The sequence below is a fragment of the Achroia grisella genome, unplaced genomic scaffold (genome assembly GCF_030625045.1).
Source record: "Achroia grisella isolate CSIRO2021 unplaced genomic scaffold, CSIRO_AGI_Agris_v1 utg4116, whole genome shotgun sequence".
Taxonomy (NCBI): domain Eukaryota; kingdom Metazoa; phylum Arthropoda; class Insecta; order Lepidoptera; family Pyralidae; genus Achroia; species Achroia grisella.
In genome coordinates this window covers 1,838,457-1,854,347 of record NW_026712845.1, presented here as the reverse complement: position 1 = coordinate 1,854,347, position 15,891 = coordinate 1,838,457, and the positions used below count along the sequence as shown (strand labels likewise).

The 15,891-nt window shown below is 35.7% G+C and overlaps 1 protein-coding gene across 1 annotated transcript in view; it reads left to right on the top strand.

Moving 5' to 3' along the window:
• Nucleotides 1-15,891, top strand: part of LOC131844698 (uncharacterized) — a 51,884-nt gene that overhangs the window by 3,183 nt on the left and 32,810 nt on the right. The window contains exons 3-13 of the mRNA XM_059193639.1: nucleotides 1,588-1,688; nucleotides 3,168-3,253; nucleotides 3,788-3,961; nucleotides 4,285-4,423; nucleotides 6,023-6,162; nucleotides 7,747-7,833; nucleotides 8,386-10,763; nucleotides 12,140-12,354; nucleotides 14,703-14,846; nucleotides 15,311-15,398; nucleotides 15,612-15,732. Coding sequence (XP_059049622.1) covers nucleotides 1,588-1,688; nucleotides 3,168-3,253; nucleotides 3,788-3,961; nucleotides 4,285-4,423; nucleotides 6,023-6,162; nucleotides 7,747-7,833; nucleotides 8,386-10,763; nucleotides 12,140-12,354; nucleotides 14,703-14,846; nucleotides 15,311-15,398; nucleotides 15,612-15,732 — 3,673 coding nt within the window. The remainder of the gene's footprint in view (nucleotides 1-1,587; nucleotides 1,689-3,167; nucleotides 3,254-3,787; nucleotides 3,962-4,284; nucleotides 4,424-6,022; nucleotides 6,163-7,746; nucleotides 7,834-8,385; nucleotides 10,764-12,139; nucleotides 12,355-14,702; nucleotides 14,847-15,310; nucleotides 15,399-15,611; nucleotides 15,733-15,891) is intronic.

Here is a 15,891-nt window from a genome sequence, read left to right as displayed (position 1 = left end):
GAGGGCTGCCGCGGGGCAGACTGATAACACTTGTGTGGCGCTCCAATATACCACTCTGTATCTCTATGTATTGTAGATGACCCAAGTTTCTCTACACTCTTAGACCTATCCTATATCGTAGACTAACGGAGACCAAAATGTTTACCAAAGTTTTGACTTTATATAAAGTCACCTCGCCAACGGCCTCGGTGAGGGGGATGGGGATTGTTAGTAATGTGGATTGATAACCCCATTGCTAGAAATGTACCATGTCAGGTCGACCTCCACGCGGTTCCCCCTGGAAACCATCGTGTTAAATTCCTGGTGAATTTGTCACGATGGGCTAACTGACCTGACCTCATGCTCATCTTATCATCCTCCACTGGTGCCCCGCCAGCGTAAACCGTTAGCGCAGGCGGGTTCACTCCATTCCATTATCATCCACAAAAAAAACGGCCTCGGTGATCTAGTGGTTTAACAAGCTGCTTTTCTTCCGGTGGTCACGCGTTCGATTGCTCGCGCCGTATAAACATTTGCATTCATGAGTATGATTGTATCAGTCTGGGTGTTTTCTACGTATAATATGTATGTATTTACAAAAATCTGTATCTAAGTATTTATATCAGTTGTCTAGTATTCATAACATAACCTTTGCTTAGCTTGTATTTGGCGCTGTGTGAATTGTTCTGTAATATTATTATTATCTGCGTATATATCACATATATCACCCAGCTATGCGTTTTTGTATACTGTGCTTCGGTTGGACTTGTCCTTTGGTTGACTCCCTGCCGTATCTCAACAACACGGGACAATGAAGTTACGCAGGGAGCATAGATATAACATCTTAGTCTTCCGAAATAGCAACACACGAGCATGAGGGCTACTGCGGATATCACATGATGACGTGATGCCTGTGAAGCTCTTCATGTGTAGGCAACGTTTGTCACTGGGAGAACGGGGTTTTTAGTAATGTAGACTAATAACTCCATTGCCAGCAATGTACCATGTCAGGTTGACATCCACGTGGTTCCACTGGATATTATCGTGGTAAGTTGCCATTTGCCAAGATGGGCTAACTGAGCTGAATTCATGTTCATTTTATCAGCCTTCACTGGTGTTCCGCCAGCGTAAACCGTTAGTGTAGGTGGGTGCATCATTCCATTATCATCCATACATTTTCACGCGTTTGTCACTAACAACAGGTGGACATTTCAATTACTTAATAAAATACTAACGACTTGCCTTATAAACTTGCCTCGAAGTTTATAATCCCTAGCAATATCTTCAGACTAAAGTCGTATCCGCTAAGAAGTTGTACTTCCGCCGCTTCTAAATACGTTCAGGATATATATTTTGGATGCGGTTTTTATTAATGAATGTATAAGTGTGTAATAATTAGAAATCATTTTTAACCTAATTGATTTACAAACAAAAATAATACTGATAAGATGTCGCGGGCTCAGCTAGTCAATAAATATAATTCCTAATGTCACTACAAACAGATACCTAATACTCATGCACTCAGAAATATTACAATAATGTTTAACGTAGATAACCGTTCTTATCTCACGTTATGTATTACGTTATGAATATGAACTCTTGGTGCAGGTCGGCACGCGGTGAACATGACGACGAACCAGGATGGGGAACCAGACACTCTCAAGACGTATTGGGATCATTTCTTCAAAGCAGAGACCGGCACTTATGAGGTATGACACTTGAGCGCAACTTCGTCATGCTCTCAACTGGCAGCAACCATTCAATTCAAATTTAAAATCATTTATTCTTGTAGGAAATTTCAGCCGCTTATGAACGTAAAATTTTTTATATTATAATTTTTTCCCTACCGTCCAGTTTAGTATATAGATCCATTGAAAAGAACTGGCAATAAACTCAATTGAATAACTCTTTTTTTTTAAAGCCAGTTTATTTATATAAGTGTCTATGTCTAACATTAAATGAAAATCCTGTGTATGAACAAGTATTGCCATTCACGCTCGTCATTCAAGTACTCGTTTAGTGAGTGAGTGGCTTTGCTCTTGTATTTGTGTTTTATATTTCCATCATCATCATCTGCTTCTTCCTTATCCCATTTATTTGGGGTCGGCGTAATATGTTTTTCTCTTCCATTCATTCGCAGTCATCCCGTTATTTACTCCCTTTCTCTCCATATCATCTTTTAAACAGTCCATCCATCTCTTTTTCGGTCTTCCTCTACCCTTATAACCATCCATATTCATATGTAACACCGATTGTTTTATATTTCCATTCATTCATAATTTAAGAGCGTGTCGCTCTTAATTTTTGTCGGTGGAGCTTTCCACGATCTTCTGTCATACTTATTAAACATTGATGCGACACGACTTCAATTTTGTCTTTAATTTGCGATGTAGCTGTGCCTGGTATTCCTCTCCCCCTCTTTTCTTCTATCTTTCCCGTAATACCGACCATTTTCTATTTAACGTGGGGAAATCATAAACGGGTGCCACTTATAGGGACTGGTCTGCTCTGATAACAATAACGGATTGTTTTGTTACTCAAGTAACTATTTATTATCTACGTCACTTTGCTATTTAGTAGACTGTATTTACAAAATTCTCATAAATGTAATTCTGAACATTTATTTAAAAGAGCAAGTTTCTTTCTCATACTTCTTGTGACGAGCCTGAGTTCCAAATGGGTGGTAGAATAAAAAAAAAGCCTATAAAAAGTGCTTATATTCAATTTGTTTGAATAAAGATTATTTCTATTTCTATACCTTACCTTGGCCTTCGGCGCGCAAGAACTCTAGGTAAAAAACCTAGGGCGAAAGGAGGATGTCAAATATAGTGTTATAATTAAGTCGTAATGTAAAAGTTTACTTACATATACAAGCAACTTTTTCTTTTTGTCTCAGTAGGTCTAAATTAGAAATGATAGTTAAATTATATTATTTAGGTTACTCCTAACTGGGCTGCATATTATTTAAAAAAATATTATAAAATTGTACAATAATTTCAGCCGTGTGTACCAGGGCATGATGCTAATCATTTAACTATAACTATATATACTTTGAATACGGCCTATACTACATGATCCATTGACTTCCAATCCAATGCGCGGAAGTGAACTATCGCATTAGATTGGCTAAGTATATTTGTTAACTGATACTATATGCCGACATTAAACTGGACCATAATTTGTTGCAGAAATCCACATGGCTCGATTTGTTCTTAGCAGAATTCCTGATAAGATACAATGAAGGAGCGAACCCTAAAGAACTAATAAAATTTTGGTAAGTAACTATAATAATTGTCGCCGTCCGGATCGAATTTGGCTCAAAATCCTTTGAGCTTTGAGATTCTCTAGCAATTCAGTGCGATAATGCTGCCAGCGTTATGGCAACTTTACAATACAATTTTATGCCATGTACAGTACAATTTTAGTTGATAAATACAAGACATTTATCATAGTAATATTTAAATTAGTAATTTCATTGTATATTTCGAAGTATACTTATTATATGAAAATGTATTATAAAAAAAAATATATTAAACAGTAACTAACGTATAATTTATTCTTAGGAACCTATATTGGTGTTTATAATATATCGATATTGTTTTCATTCATATGGCTGAATCGTATGGGGCAAGTTCCCTGATTTGACTACAATACTCAAATATTTTTTATCATAATTATGTATTTACTTACTTGTTTAACTAATAAAAGAAAAAAAAAATTGATCAATGCTTTTTAGTTCAATACAAACAAAAAACAATAAATAATATATAATGTGTATATATAATTAAGTACTATACTACATGTTCAGCCCTGTCAGTGGAGTGGTGACGCTGGTCGGCTGCGAGCTGCTATGTGGCATCCACCGTGTGACGTCATCCATCAACACGCATTATACTGTGCCACTGCCGTATCTGGATACTGTTTGCTCAGGGAAGGAAACTCCTATCTTCCAACAGTCGCCTACTCCTACTCCACCAGGTAAGTTCTGTGTCTGAATCAAATAGATTTTATGTAATTCGAATGGCAAACAAGGTGTCAGCCCACATAATAGTAAGCACCAACCGTCATATAGCCATATACATGAACAGCTCTACATACATAGGGTATGCCTCTTATCCTGTAATTTCACTGCCATTTTTTCACCCTTGCAACCGAAACACATCTTACAAAGTAACCTCTTATGATATTATTTACTTTAGTATTTTGATAGTATTGCATAAAATACGTTTAAAATTATATAAAAAAGTGACATGCATTGTGGCCAAGAAATTATTAAAAAAAAATTACTTTGAACTCAGAGTCCAGAACGGAAGAGTCGAGGGTGCAACCGACCAGTCTTTTCACGATAGCCAATTCACAATCTTCCACCGAGATCCTTAGAAAGTATCTGCTTGGAGGAATTGCTTGGCGATGTCTTATTCTGCTTCGGGCCTTAGGGGTTGAGGTAAGTTTTTAATCCTATATTTTTATGAATTTGGAAAAAGCAAACAAGCAATGATCATGTCTAAATCACGTCGTCATGTGGCGTCATCCCAGAGAATTTTTGGCCTCGGTAGTCTAGTGGTTTAGCCCACCGCTATATATTCGATGGTCGTGGGTTCGATTCCATGCACGATACTAATATTTGTATTTATGAGTATGACTTATATTGTGTTTTGGTCTGTGGTTTTTCTATGTATATTTACAATAAATACATAATCCCATAACACAATTTCTGTTTTATCTTGAGACTAGATGGTGCTGTGTGAATTATCCTAAGATATTATTATTATTAAGGTATCCTGTAAAATCACTTTTTAAAACGAAATACCGCTTACAAAGCAAGCTGCTTGGCGGTTGAAATGTTGTACATAAGACAACAATGCGTAGAGTTAAGTCTACTGCGTAGACACTAGACGAGACTAGAATGTTTCTTTATCTAGTTAAGTATAATAGTTTTAAGATATAAACATATTGACAGTAGTCTGTAAGTTTATATTGTATTCATTTAATAAATAAATAACCGGCAAAAACGAGATAAAATCTTAGTGTTTTATTGGATCCAGTGGGTAGTACAACTTTGGTAGTTGTTTAGAGTATTTGTAAAGGTGCCCTACATTTTGTGTATATTGTCAGTAATCGCATACGACATACCGAATCGGTGGTGACCCGGGACCTCGGCCACTATACTATTACAGATAAATAATGGCTGATAACACTGGATTTAGTATTTCAGTTATTTCATTCACATTAATATTTATATTATAACTAGCAACGTTCACTATGACTATTGATATAACTATAACTAGCAAACCGCAAACGTTGTTTTGTTTATAAATTAAAATCGCTTAAAAAATAAGGGTTGATGGTAAAGATGTGTAAAAATTTAGGGTTATATGTAATTTTTAATGCCACATTATAAAAAAATAAAATTGTACAAAAATAAAAGTAAAATGTTAGACAAGCTTAGACTTATCACTTAGGGGTATAAAAAATAGATTACTATCTATTAGCTAGTAGCCAAATCTCAGACCTTATGAATATGCATATAAAAATCATAAAAATCGGTCAGACCCGTTCCGGAGGAGTATGATAACTAACATTGTTAAACGAAAATTGTATATATAAAATTTAAGTGTATGCATTTAAGTTATACAATATATATTAGTTACTTCCAGCTGACCCGCGCAATTCAATTGATTGGGGAATGGGATTGTTAGTAATGTGGATTAATAACTCCATTCCTAGCAATGTACTGTGCCTATGTGGTCCAGGTTCCCCCTGCAAAGCATTGTGATTGAACAAACTGACCTGACCTAATGCTCATCTTGTCATCCTCCACTGGTCTCCACCAGTATTGCAGACTAAGATATCATGCTTCTTATCACGCACAACAAAGCTTAAAAATAAGCTGCTTACTGGCTGTAATAAGTAATGTATTATGTAATATATAAAATGTAATATGTAATAATGTAATGTAATCTAAATGTAATATGTAATAATGTAATGTAATGTAAATGTAATATGTAAAATGTATTATGCTAAAAGTGTTCTTCATATTCAGGGCCTGTCCTGCTGCAGGCAGTTGAGCTCAGTGCTGATATGGCTGTATGGAGAGCTGAGTGGCGCACCGTCACCTGCGCAGCACCGCTGCTTGTCACCGGCCTCCACACGGACCCCCATACACCAACTGTTCTCGCACAGGTGTGTAGTACACATAAACACTATAATGAGGCTGCTCTGAAAACAATGACTAAATTACATTGCTAGTCCAGTAACTGTTATCATTATATGAATACGTATATAAAAACTTTGTATCCCTTTTTACGTAATTTACGCGGTGTATAAATTTCGCACACTTATAGTATATGTAGATAATGAGTGTAAAATGTAAATATATTTTTATTTATTCATAAATAATAGATTAAATCAATAAAATAAAACATTACATATCTACATTACTATGTATTTGATGCATATTCGCAAATATACTCTTTTGTTTATTGTTAAAATATATATAATATTTGTTATTGCTTGTTCAAAGTTTTTTTTATTTTTATTGGTCAAGCTATCATTTATTATGGTGGAATGTATGAAGTACAGGGCGACCACCAGTATTTATTTAGTTTTGTCATTCTTGCTATTTGGCAGTTTGTATTCACACAAAATCTCAAATGTGTACTTAGTATTCTCGTTCTTCTTGTGATGAGTTTGTTTTCCGCATTTGCTGTAGAATAAAAAAATATGACTTTTTTTTATCATAATGCGACTTTTGGAGTCTGCTTTATGAGTTACCGATATCCCATGGCTTTTCTCGTGATACCAGCTATCTTCACATCAAATTTCAGTAATATTTGTACAGCCACTTAGTTGTGAAAAAGTAACAAAAAATTTAAACTACGTTCACATAACATTAGCTATATATCAAGATATTTGATTTCAAACGTAAATATACACCTAAATGTGATAGTCGAAACATGTGTGGCCTTCGTAATATTTGCTAATTGATAATGTAGTAATGTTTATTGGGATAGTCAAAATATAACTTTTAAATCAGCGTGATTGATATCATCTCGTTATTTACTTTGTTAATTATCGTACAATTGTACTAATCCAATGTATGATCCGGATGAGTAGAGATAATGAGCTGCTCCTTTGTGCGTGTAAAACAAATAGATATGTATGTATATCTATTTGTGTAAAACAAAAACATATGTATATATTATCTATTATCTATATATATTATTATCTATTTGTTTTACATCTAGCAGTTACCTATTTTTATATACCGATAATTTTTATATAAGTACTGTACATACTTTCATATTTTGACGGCCTCGGTGTTTCAGTGGTTTAGCACAACGCCTTTCTTTTCGATAGCCGCGGATTCAATTTCTCGCACACTACAAACATTTTGATTCATGAGTATGATTGTTTGTATTGGTCTGGGTGTTTACTATGTATATTATGTATGGTATTTACAAAAAAAATGTATCTAAGTATTTATTTATATCAGTTGTCAAGTACCCTTAACACAGGCATTGCCTAGCTTGGGACTAGATGGCGTTGTGTGAGTTGTCCAGGGTTATTATTATTATATTATATGCATTTAGTGGAAAGCTGTCAATTTGAAATGTAATTTAAATTTAACAGCCACTTCAATTTTATTTATTTGTATAGCTGAAAGTAACTCATCGTAATGTTTAGGTCTTTCTAAAAGCCCTTGCAATGAACACAAGTATTTCGTTATAGTATAAACAAATCATTTCATAACAGTTTTTTTTTCAGGATATGGTCACAACAGAAACCTGTCGGTAGTCAAGGCTCTAAAGTGGATTCTGCAGCATCGTCAGAGAAAGGTTCCGTTGTTGGAAGGTAGATATATATTTATAATATCAATATAAAGCGTTGAGGCCTCGTTTTTTACACTAACTTACCTACCTAGCCAATGTTACGTTTTCCCCATACTTTGTCTTGATTCGATATCAAGACAAAGTATGTAAAGACGATATATTAGACAATAAATATATTATATATAAAGTATGAAAAGTATACACCTATCTGAGGAACAATTATGTCAATGTGTGAACGACCATTATAGTGTGGGTATATATATATATATATATATATATATATATATATATACATATATACGAAGATAATATATATATATATACGAAGATAAAAATCTAATAACATATTACAATAATAATAAATCGTCTTCTAATGGCATACTCTGAGATATTTGTAAGTGATATACATAATAATATAATAAAAGTAACTCGATTTCCAAATTATTCATGTCAGTTTTATCCCGTTTCAATACATACCATATATCAATATTTACAGTTGAAACAAAAATGTCCATAATCATAAAATAAAGACTATTGCATTTCAGCAGTTAATTGGTTGAATTATTTTCAGCAGATCCCGGCATGGCGCATTGATAAGGGCAGACGTGGCAGAAAGTAAGAGCAAAAGAAAATTACCTAAAAACACTGACCCATCAACTGAAGAGAGTGATTCCAATGGCGATCTTCAAATATTGAATCGTTCTATTACTATTAAAGTTTGTACTCCTGACGATGGCTTCGATTATTTCAACACACCAGTACGCTCCTCCACCGAGTATCCAATTGAAACTCTATACAGCGATCCTTATAGTACACCGCTGAAAGCTAAGCCGAAAGTAGATGACTATATGACAGACAAACATAAAGAAATACTCAACACAGAAATAACAACCTTAGAATTTGTATTAATCATCATCGATTTGCTCCAAGAACTGTGCAAAGCTGAAAGTAGTTTATCCGGCGCGGAAGGATCACAAATATCGGTGCAATGTATAAATTTCTCATTGAGAAACCTTTGCTCTCTTCAGTTTGGTTCAGCACCAGCGCAGTCCTCGGAAGGCGTCGAGGAAGCGTCGGAAACCAAAGTGGCTTTAACTGAATTACTCATAGTTTCACTGGACAAGGTCCTCGTCCATTCAGATTTATGTGTCAAATTAATAAACAACGGCATACTACCAATGTTGTTGCGAATTCTAGAAGACGTAGTCTGCAAATCTAGCAGTAAATATAGGAAAAACGACAACCATAACCGTGCCAAACCTATCCAAACACAAAATAAGACTGAATCAGAAAATTTGCTCAAATTTGTATTTGGTATATCTTATTCGATAACAGCGTTCTTCCATTGCCTGCTGATGCAGTGTCGGTCCGTGGACAAACTTAGAGAATTTACAGAACAGTTTAAATTGTACGCTGAGTGCCTTAAAGGTGGTTTATTGAAAGACTGCATAGAATTAATGATAAGAATACCTGATGTTAACCAAGAGGAGACGGTGACGTTAATCAAGAAGTTAGTCGAGACGATAGGCAAGTTAGTATGCGGTATGAAAAGAGTGAGGAGCGAAGTGATACACTCTGCCGCTTGTCCGAGAACGAGACACAAAATGTGCCGAAAGCGGCTGGCGGCCGGCATGCACCATCACCACGACATCCTGGGTGAGGCCAGCATCGATCTGCCCATGGCATCTGCATGCTGTATATCTGTTTTGTACGGAACACTGACGGCTGTCGTGATAGATGATGAGGTATCCGCAGAACCGACGTTGAGAAACAAGATTCTGAAAGTCATGTTGAACTGTGGGGTCTGTTGTTGCTTCTCCCCAGGTACTCTCATGGAAAGTATTGTGAGACTTATGTTAACGCATAACAATATAGCCTCCTTGTGCCTTCAATTGCTAGAACACACAGTTTATGGTGAGTTAGGAGCTAGCGTACTCATACCGAAAGTTACCGATCAGCTGCCGTGCTCAATTTGCGAACCATGCGATAACAAAAGAGACTTGGCTAGAAAGTGCTCTCATGGAATTAGTCCAATGGAGAGGAAAAGCGGATGGTCATTTCTTATTCACTATAATTCGTTACTGCAGCTGGACAACCATAATAACGTATTGCACGCCACGGTCAGTCATTTATTGCGAGTGACGCCCAAATGTCGGACGGAAATGAAGTACGAACTGCTGTTTAGCGTCATATATCCGAGCTTCATCGTCGCTAAACATAGATACATATTAAGATTAGAAGAGTCCGCTTACTTCCTGACCGTATCTTGTTTGAACATATTTGCGAGTCTTCTTAACTCTATATCTTTTGCTGAACAGTTCATACAAAAGGGAGGACTCAGTTACGTTCTCGAGTTAGTGTCGCTATCCGAATTTTCAAACCAATGTTGTTCGATCCTGGAAATTGCTATTATAGTGGAAATATTCAAACTTATGAGAGAAAACTCAGATGTGATGTATTTCAGAGAGATAAGCACTCTAGCGTCTGTGCAGATGCTTTTCAAATCATTATCTGATATGACGGAGAGGTGTTACAAAATATTTAGATTAAAGTTAACCGATGAACTATATGAGGAATTAAGCGATTTGACCAAGGAAAATGAGATGTTAGAGTTCACACATGCGAGTACAGAGAATGTTCAAACAAGAAATATATCTGTGCCACAATTGAATAAAAGCGATTTTTCATCAAGCGATAACATTGAAGAATCAATTGAAGATTATATTGAAGTTTTGAAAAACATATGGACCTTTTGGAAGACATGCGCGGATTTGTGTCTGTACAGTCCCATGTTTAGAGAGTACGTAGTTTGTGAAAGTGTGTTTGTTGATAGTTATGGACTGTTGAAGCTACTGCTCCATTACTTGTGCCACTGTGAGTGCGGGCCAGCCGAGACCCGAATACTTATCAAAATCATGGAAGCGCTATTGACTGTGCAGTTTGCTGTATCTGGTGAGTCACTTTTCTATAATAACATTTTTTTTTTCTTTTTAATGTGGCTGGAATACCAAACAAACTAATAGCCCTACAGATGATAAGTGGCAACCGTAGGTAGATATATATATATAACAGCACCACAGATGTCATATCCTCATATACCCGTTACGCCCGTAATAACTTATATGTTTTATGATTTTGAAGGACTAAGATCAAGAATGTCATGCCTACATTATCTGTAATTTTATCATCATCATTAATGTATATGTATTTAGTATTCATATAATATCTAACTTTTTATAGTGCGCCACTTACCTTTCCCTTACCCAATACTTCTATCTCCCTGGTTGTCTGTAAGATATTGCTTTGAGCGATAAGGACGCCTTTTGTTTGCATATCTTTCTTCTTTTATTTCTTTTTGTAATTATTTGTTTCTTTTATGCACAATAAAGAGTTTTATTATTAGTATTATAATCATGAGGATCATTCATTTAAGTTTTTCACACAAAATTGTTTATATAGGCATTCTCTACTAGTCAACCGTCGCACTGGACAGAGAAAATAAGGTGGTATAATTTAATCATAAAGATAAATACTTGACGGCGTCGGTGGTCTAACGGTTAACAACACTGCATTACTTCGCAGGTTCGATTCCTTGCATGATACAAACGCTATTTGTATCAGTTGTGACACAAACTCTAGCTGCCTTAACCAGGGTCTAGATAGCGCTGTGTGAATTTTCCTGATATTATAGAGTATTATTATTACAATCTTTAAAAAATATATGAGGTTTATGTACACGTCAATTACGTACTTTTTAGTATTATTAGTTCCTGTGTATAATTTCCAATTGGTATCCTCGCAGATCTCGCTATTATTTCTCTTAATAGACATCCTCTGAACTTTGACATGTGATAAATTGAAGCTGGATGCAAATTAATCAAAACGGTATAAAGACAGGAACCAGTTTGTTATCTAATACCTTAGGACATTCATGTCGCCTATTCAGTTTTCAGACGAGTAGCATCCTTATTCCAATGTTTATAGGTTTAAATTTCAATAAAATATCTTGAGATAGTAGTGGTTATATCTATTTGTTTGTAATGTAGGTACTTGTATAACACTAGATTGGGTTTCTCATCAATGTTCATTCAAACGGCAAACAAAATGAATTGCCGAAGAATCTTCGGAATCAGTTTAAATTTAATTAACACTTACTACTTTCAAATCAGCCGTTTAGTGATAAAAAGTAACAAACAGATGGTAAGACAGACATTTTCATTTAAAATATTAGTGCCACGTATATTCAGTACTGACCATTATGCCTATATATCCCGGATATTAAGTCTCATCAGGTAAAAAGTTTCTTAAGTTGTTAACATCTCGTGCAGATGTAACATCGGGCCGGTCTAAGGAGACCAGCTGCGGACTCATTCGGTTGGCACTCAGCGGCGTGGAGGAGGCGGAGGGTGTGCGGGGCGAGGGTGATGGGTGCGCGGGGGGCGGGGGCGGGGGCGGGCTGCAGGCGGTGTGCGAGGCGCTGCTGCGGGTGTCCGCCGCCCGGCCCAGCCTGCGACACACTATGCCCGCCCTCACTCACGCAAAGGTAAGGCAGTCTCCGTTAACTATTGACTCTTGGTTTTCCTCGATAGACAAAAGATATGGGTATGAAACGCGTGTTTGCGAGATATCTCTTTAGTGCAGTTTTTAAACTGGTGGGCGTGGAAGAATATTAAAAATAGCCCGTAAAACTATTAATGAAATTGTAATATACAAAAAAAATAAATTATGCAGACATTCGCATCGTTTATTAATTGGTTATCTAGACAACAATGAATCTCTATAACAGAGGTCAAACGAGTGCAGGAACAGCCTTAGTGGTCTAGCGGTTTAGTACCTACACCGCTTTACTTTCGATAGTCACGGGTTCGGTTACTCGCACGATGCGAACATTTATATATATATTTCTTTGTATTGATCTGGATATTACCTGTCTATATTATGTATGTATTTACAAAAAATGTGCCTAAGTATTTATAACAGTTGTCTAGGACTCATAACACAAGCTCCACTTGACTTGGGACTAGATGGTTATCCTATAGTTATTATTATTATTATAATTAGGTACTGCATTAAAATTATCCAGTAAAATTGAGTGACTAATCATCAAAAAAAAAAATCATTACTTCAAACTGTGCTCATATGAAAGGTTAAAAACCCCTGCTCTAAGATTTTAATAGAACTAAACTTCATTATAAGTTGTGCTCTATGTATTTGGTATTTAATTATCTTTGACATAAAGTCTCTAATTGTGTATATATCGAATTAATAAAATAGAAAAACATCCAATCAACGAAATGTTTACGCGACTACCTAATCAAACGAGACGAAATAAGGTATCATAGGTATAAGCGTCACATTGTGGAATTATACGGTGACCGGTTTGTTAACTGCACTTGTATGTCTTGATACGATAGATGAGTAGGGTTCCGTAGGCTTCTTATCCAATAAAAATCGCCTATACTGTATCACTTTTTTTATTAATATAATTGAAGAATTTTTGAATTTTATTTTATTGTATGTATCTTTAGTTTTTTTCGATATTTTTTATTTTTAAAATAATAGTAACTTGATTTTCTTAATTGACGGAGCTTTTAGTCCTTTATGCCTATAAATATTCAGACAAAATTATATTGGTGTATTTCTACTTTAAAACTTTAATAAATAGGTAAATGTATTCAATAATAATTTAAAAAGTATATATGAACCCAAATACTATTCTATATAAATAGAATAGTATATTTTATATATATGGAGTAAGTCAATGTATTCAATAACGTACTGAACCCAAATACTTTGCGGTCAGCTCACGGCCGCACATTCCAGCATTGGGTCGCATGCACCGGAGCGTAGGGCCGGCCTCAACACACACTTGATGCTTAATTAACAAAACTTATACGTAAATGACATACGCATTTTTAGTTATTTATCTGTGGTATTTAATTTCCCGATTATACGCAAGAATATAAGTGTGGCAAAAATGTAGTGTTAAAAATTTTCCTGTTACTTGTAGTGAGATGGATCACCAAGAAGTTAGTAAAATTGACATTGTTACAGGAAGTGGACTAAATGAAATTTGTGATTAATTAAAAAAGACATACTAACGCTAACCTTGTTATAAATCTATTTTAGCTATGCTATCTATTTTAGCTATATGGTATCTTTTGTCCTTATGACTAATATTTATTTAAAAATAAGTGACAAATTAAAACATTTTTATTCTGGTAGATTTGTTACAGACATGTTAAATAAATGTTTTTGTCATTTCACTTATAAAATCTTAATTTTTATCCTATTGATTGTATTTTACAAAGTCACGTTTAAGATTGATAAATTATCAATAACTCTACAATTATGTCTTTGCTCTATATCTGCATTATTTTGCAAAAATAATTAATTATTTTAAAACGGAGCTAAAGAATGCACGATTAGAGTACGCGGTATGCGCGAGCGAGTTTTTTTTCGTTCTCTTTGTTAACATTTACATGAATATTCTTTCTAAAGTAATTATATTCTTTCGTGAAAGCTTTTTTATTCATGAAAAAGCGTATACTTTATCATCATCAACAAAGGCAGCTGATGGTATTATTTATTTAAGCTTTGTTATTCATATAATTACAATTTTAATTTTTATTTCAAGTTTGACTAATTTGGTTTCTTTATATACATGGTCCTATGTGGGTAAAAGTCTACTCTAACTTGTTCCATTGTCCTCTATTCGCGTTCATCCTGTTTTCCCCCGCCACTTCTTCGATGACATAGGGCCACCTTTTCTTTGTCGTCCTACTCGCCTTTTTCCAGTCGGTCCTAGCCATTTTGTTAACTGGTCTGTCCACCTTTAGTCTTCGTAGCTAGCTACGTGACGTAGTAAGGTAATGGTATAACCGGGTGCAGGTGCCGCCGCTGTCGTGCGCGTCGGGCGGCAGCTCCGCGTGCGGCGGCGGCTCGTCCAGCGAGGAGTCCGCGCCCGCGCCCGCGCCCGCGCCCTACGCCAGCGACGAGCACGCGCGCCCGCACGCGCCCGACGACGGATACGAGGTCTCTTTATTTATTTTTTGTTTAGTTACAATCGTACTCATATCTATCTTTGCCATTCCGGGGGAGTATGCGTACATATCCTGTAGTTTTAATACTCTATCTTGTCCTCTAACGAAAACATTACAAGCTATATCTCTTATTCTATAAAGAACTGTACGACACTTGGAAATAAGACGTTATACTATACTACATGACATGATGACATTATTATTATTATTTCTTATGTGTGCTAAATAATATGGGCCATATAGCCTGAATTAAATAAATACATAGGTGATGACAGAAGAAGTTCATTCTAACTGTACTTGACATCTTTAGTGCTTATTAAGTATGGCGACACAAGAATCCTTACCCTTTATGATAAAGTCAACTAATTATAATTTTAATTCTAATTATAACTTGACTTTATTAAAACTATTATTAAGTAGAAATCCTAATTTATTGTATATTGTCGTATGTTACAGGCGGACGTTGAAATAAGTAAACTGGATATGACCTCATACAAACTGAAGAAACTTTCTGAATCTCTCTCCTCGATAGGAAGTAATTATGGTAAGTTGTATTGAAAATTGAGAATTTAAAAACCTTTCATCTGATAATCAATATGGAAATAGTATTTCATACAACCTAACTCAGTTTGGATACACACCACTAGATAAATGTCAACTGTGTTGTCTTGAATACTACTGAAGTATTATGGTGTGAAGCTGGCCACACTACAGTGTAGTTATAAAAGAAGAGAAATAACTATTAATTTGTTGGCAGCTGGTGTTCAAAACACGTTGGAGTCGACTGTGGACTGCTGCGAATATACGAAGAACGGCGAGCTCGCCCATCCAGAGCTGTGTATGATCGTCGTCGACATACTTATCCAACTCATACAGAAGTAAGTTACAGAGGAACTTACCCCCTCAGATCTATCTCGCTCCCAATTCAAACGGGAATCGAAATTACGACGGCCCGAGTCGAGGTTCGATAGCCTAGCGGTGCTCTCAGACTTAAGTCGTATCCGTCAGGTGAAAGTTGGCCTTTAGTTGCTCATAAG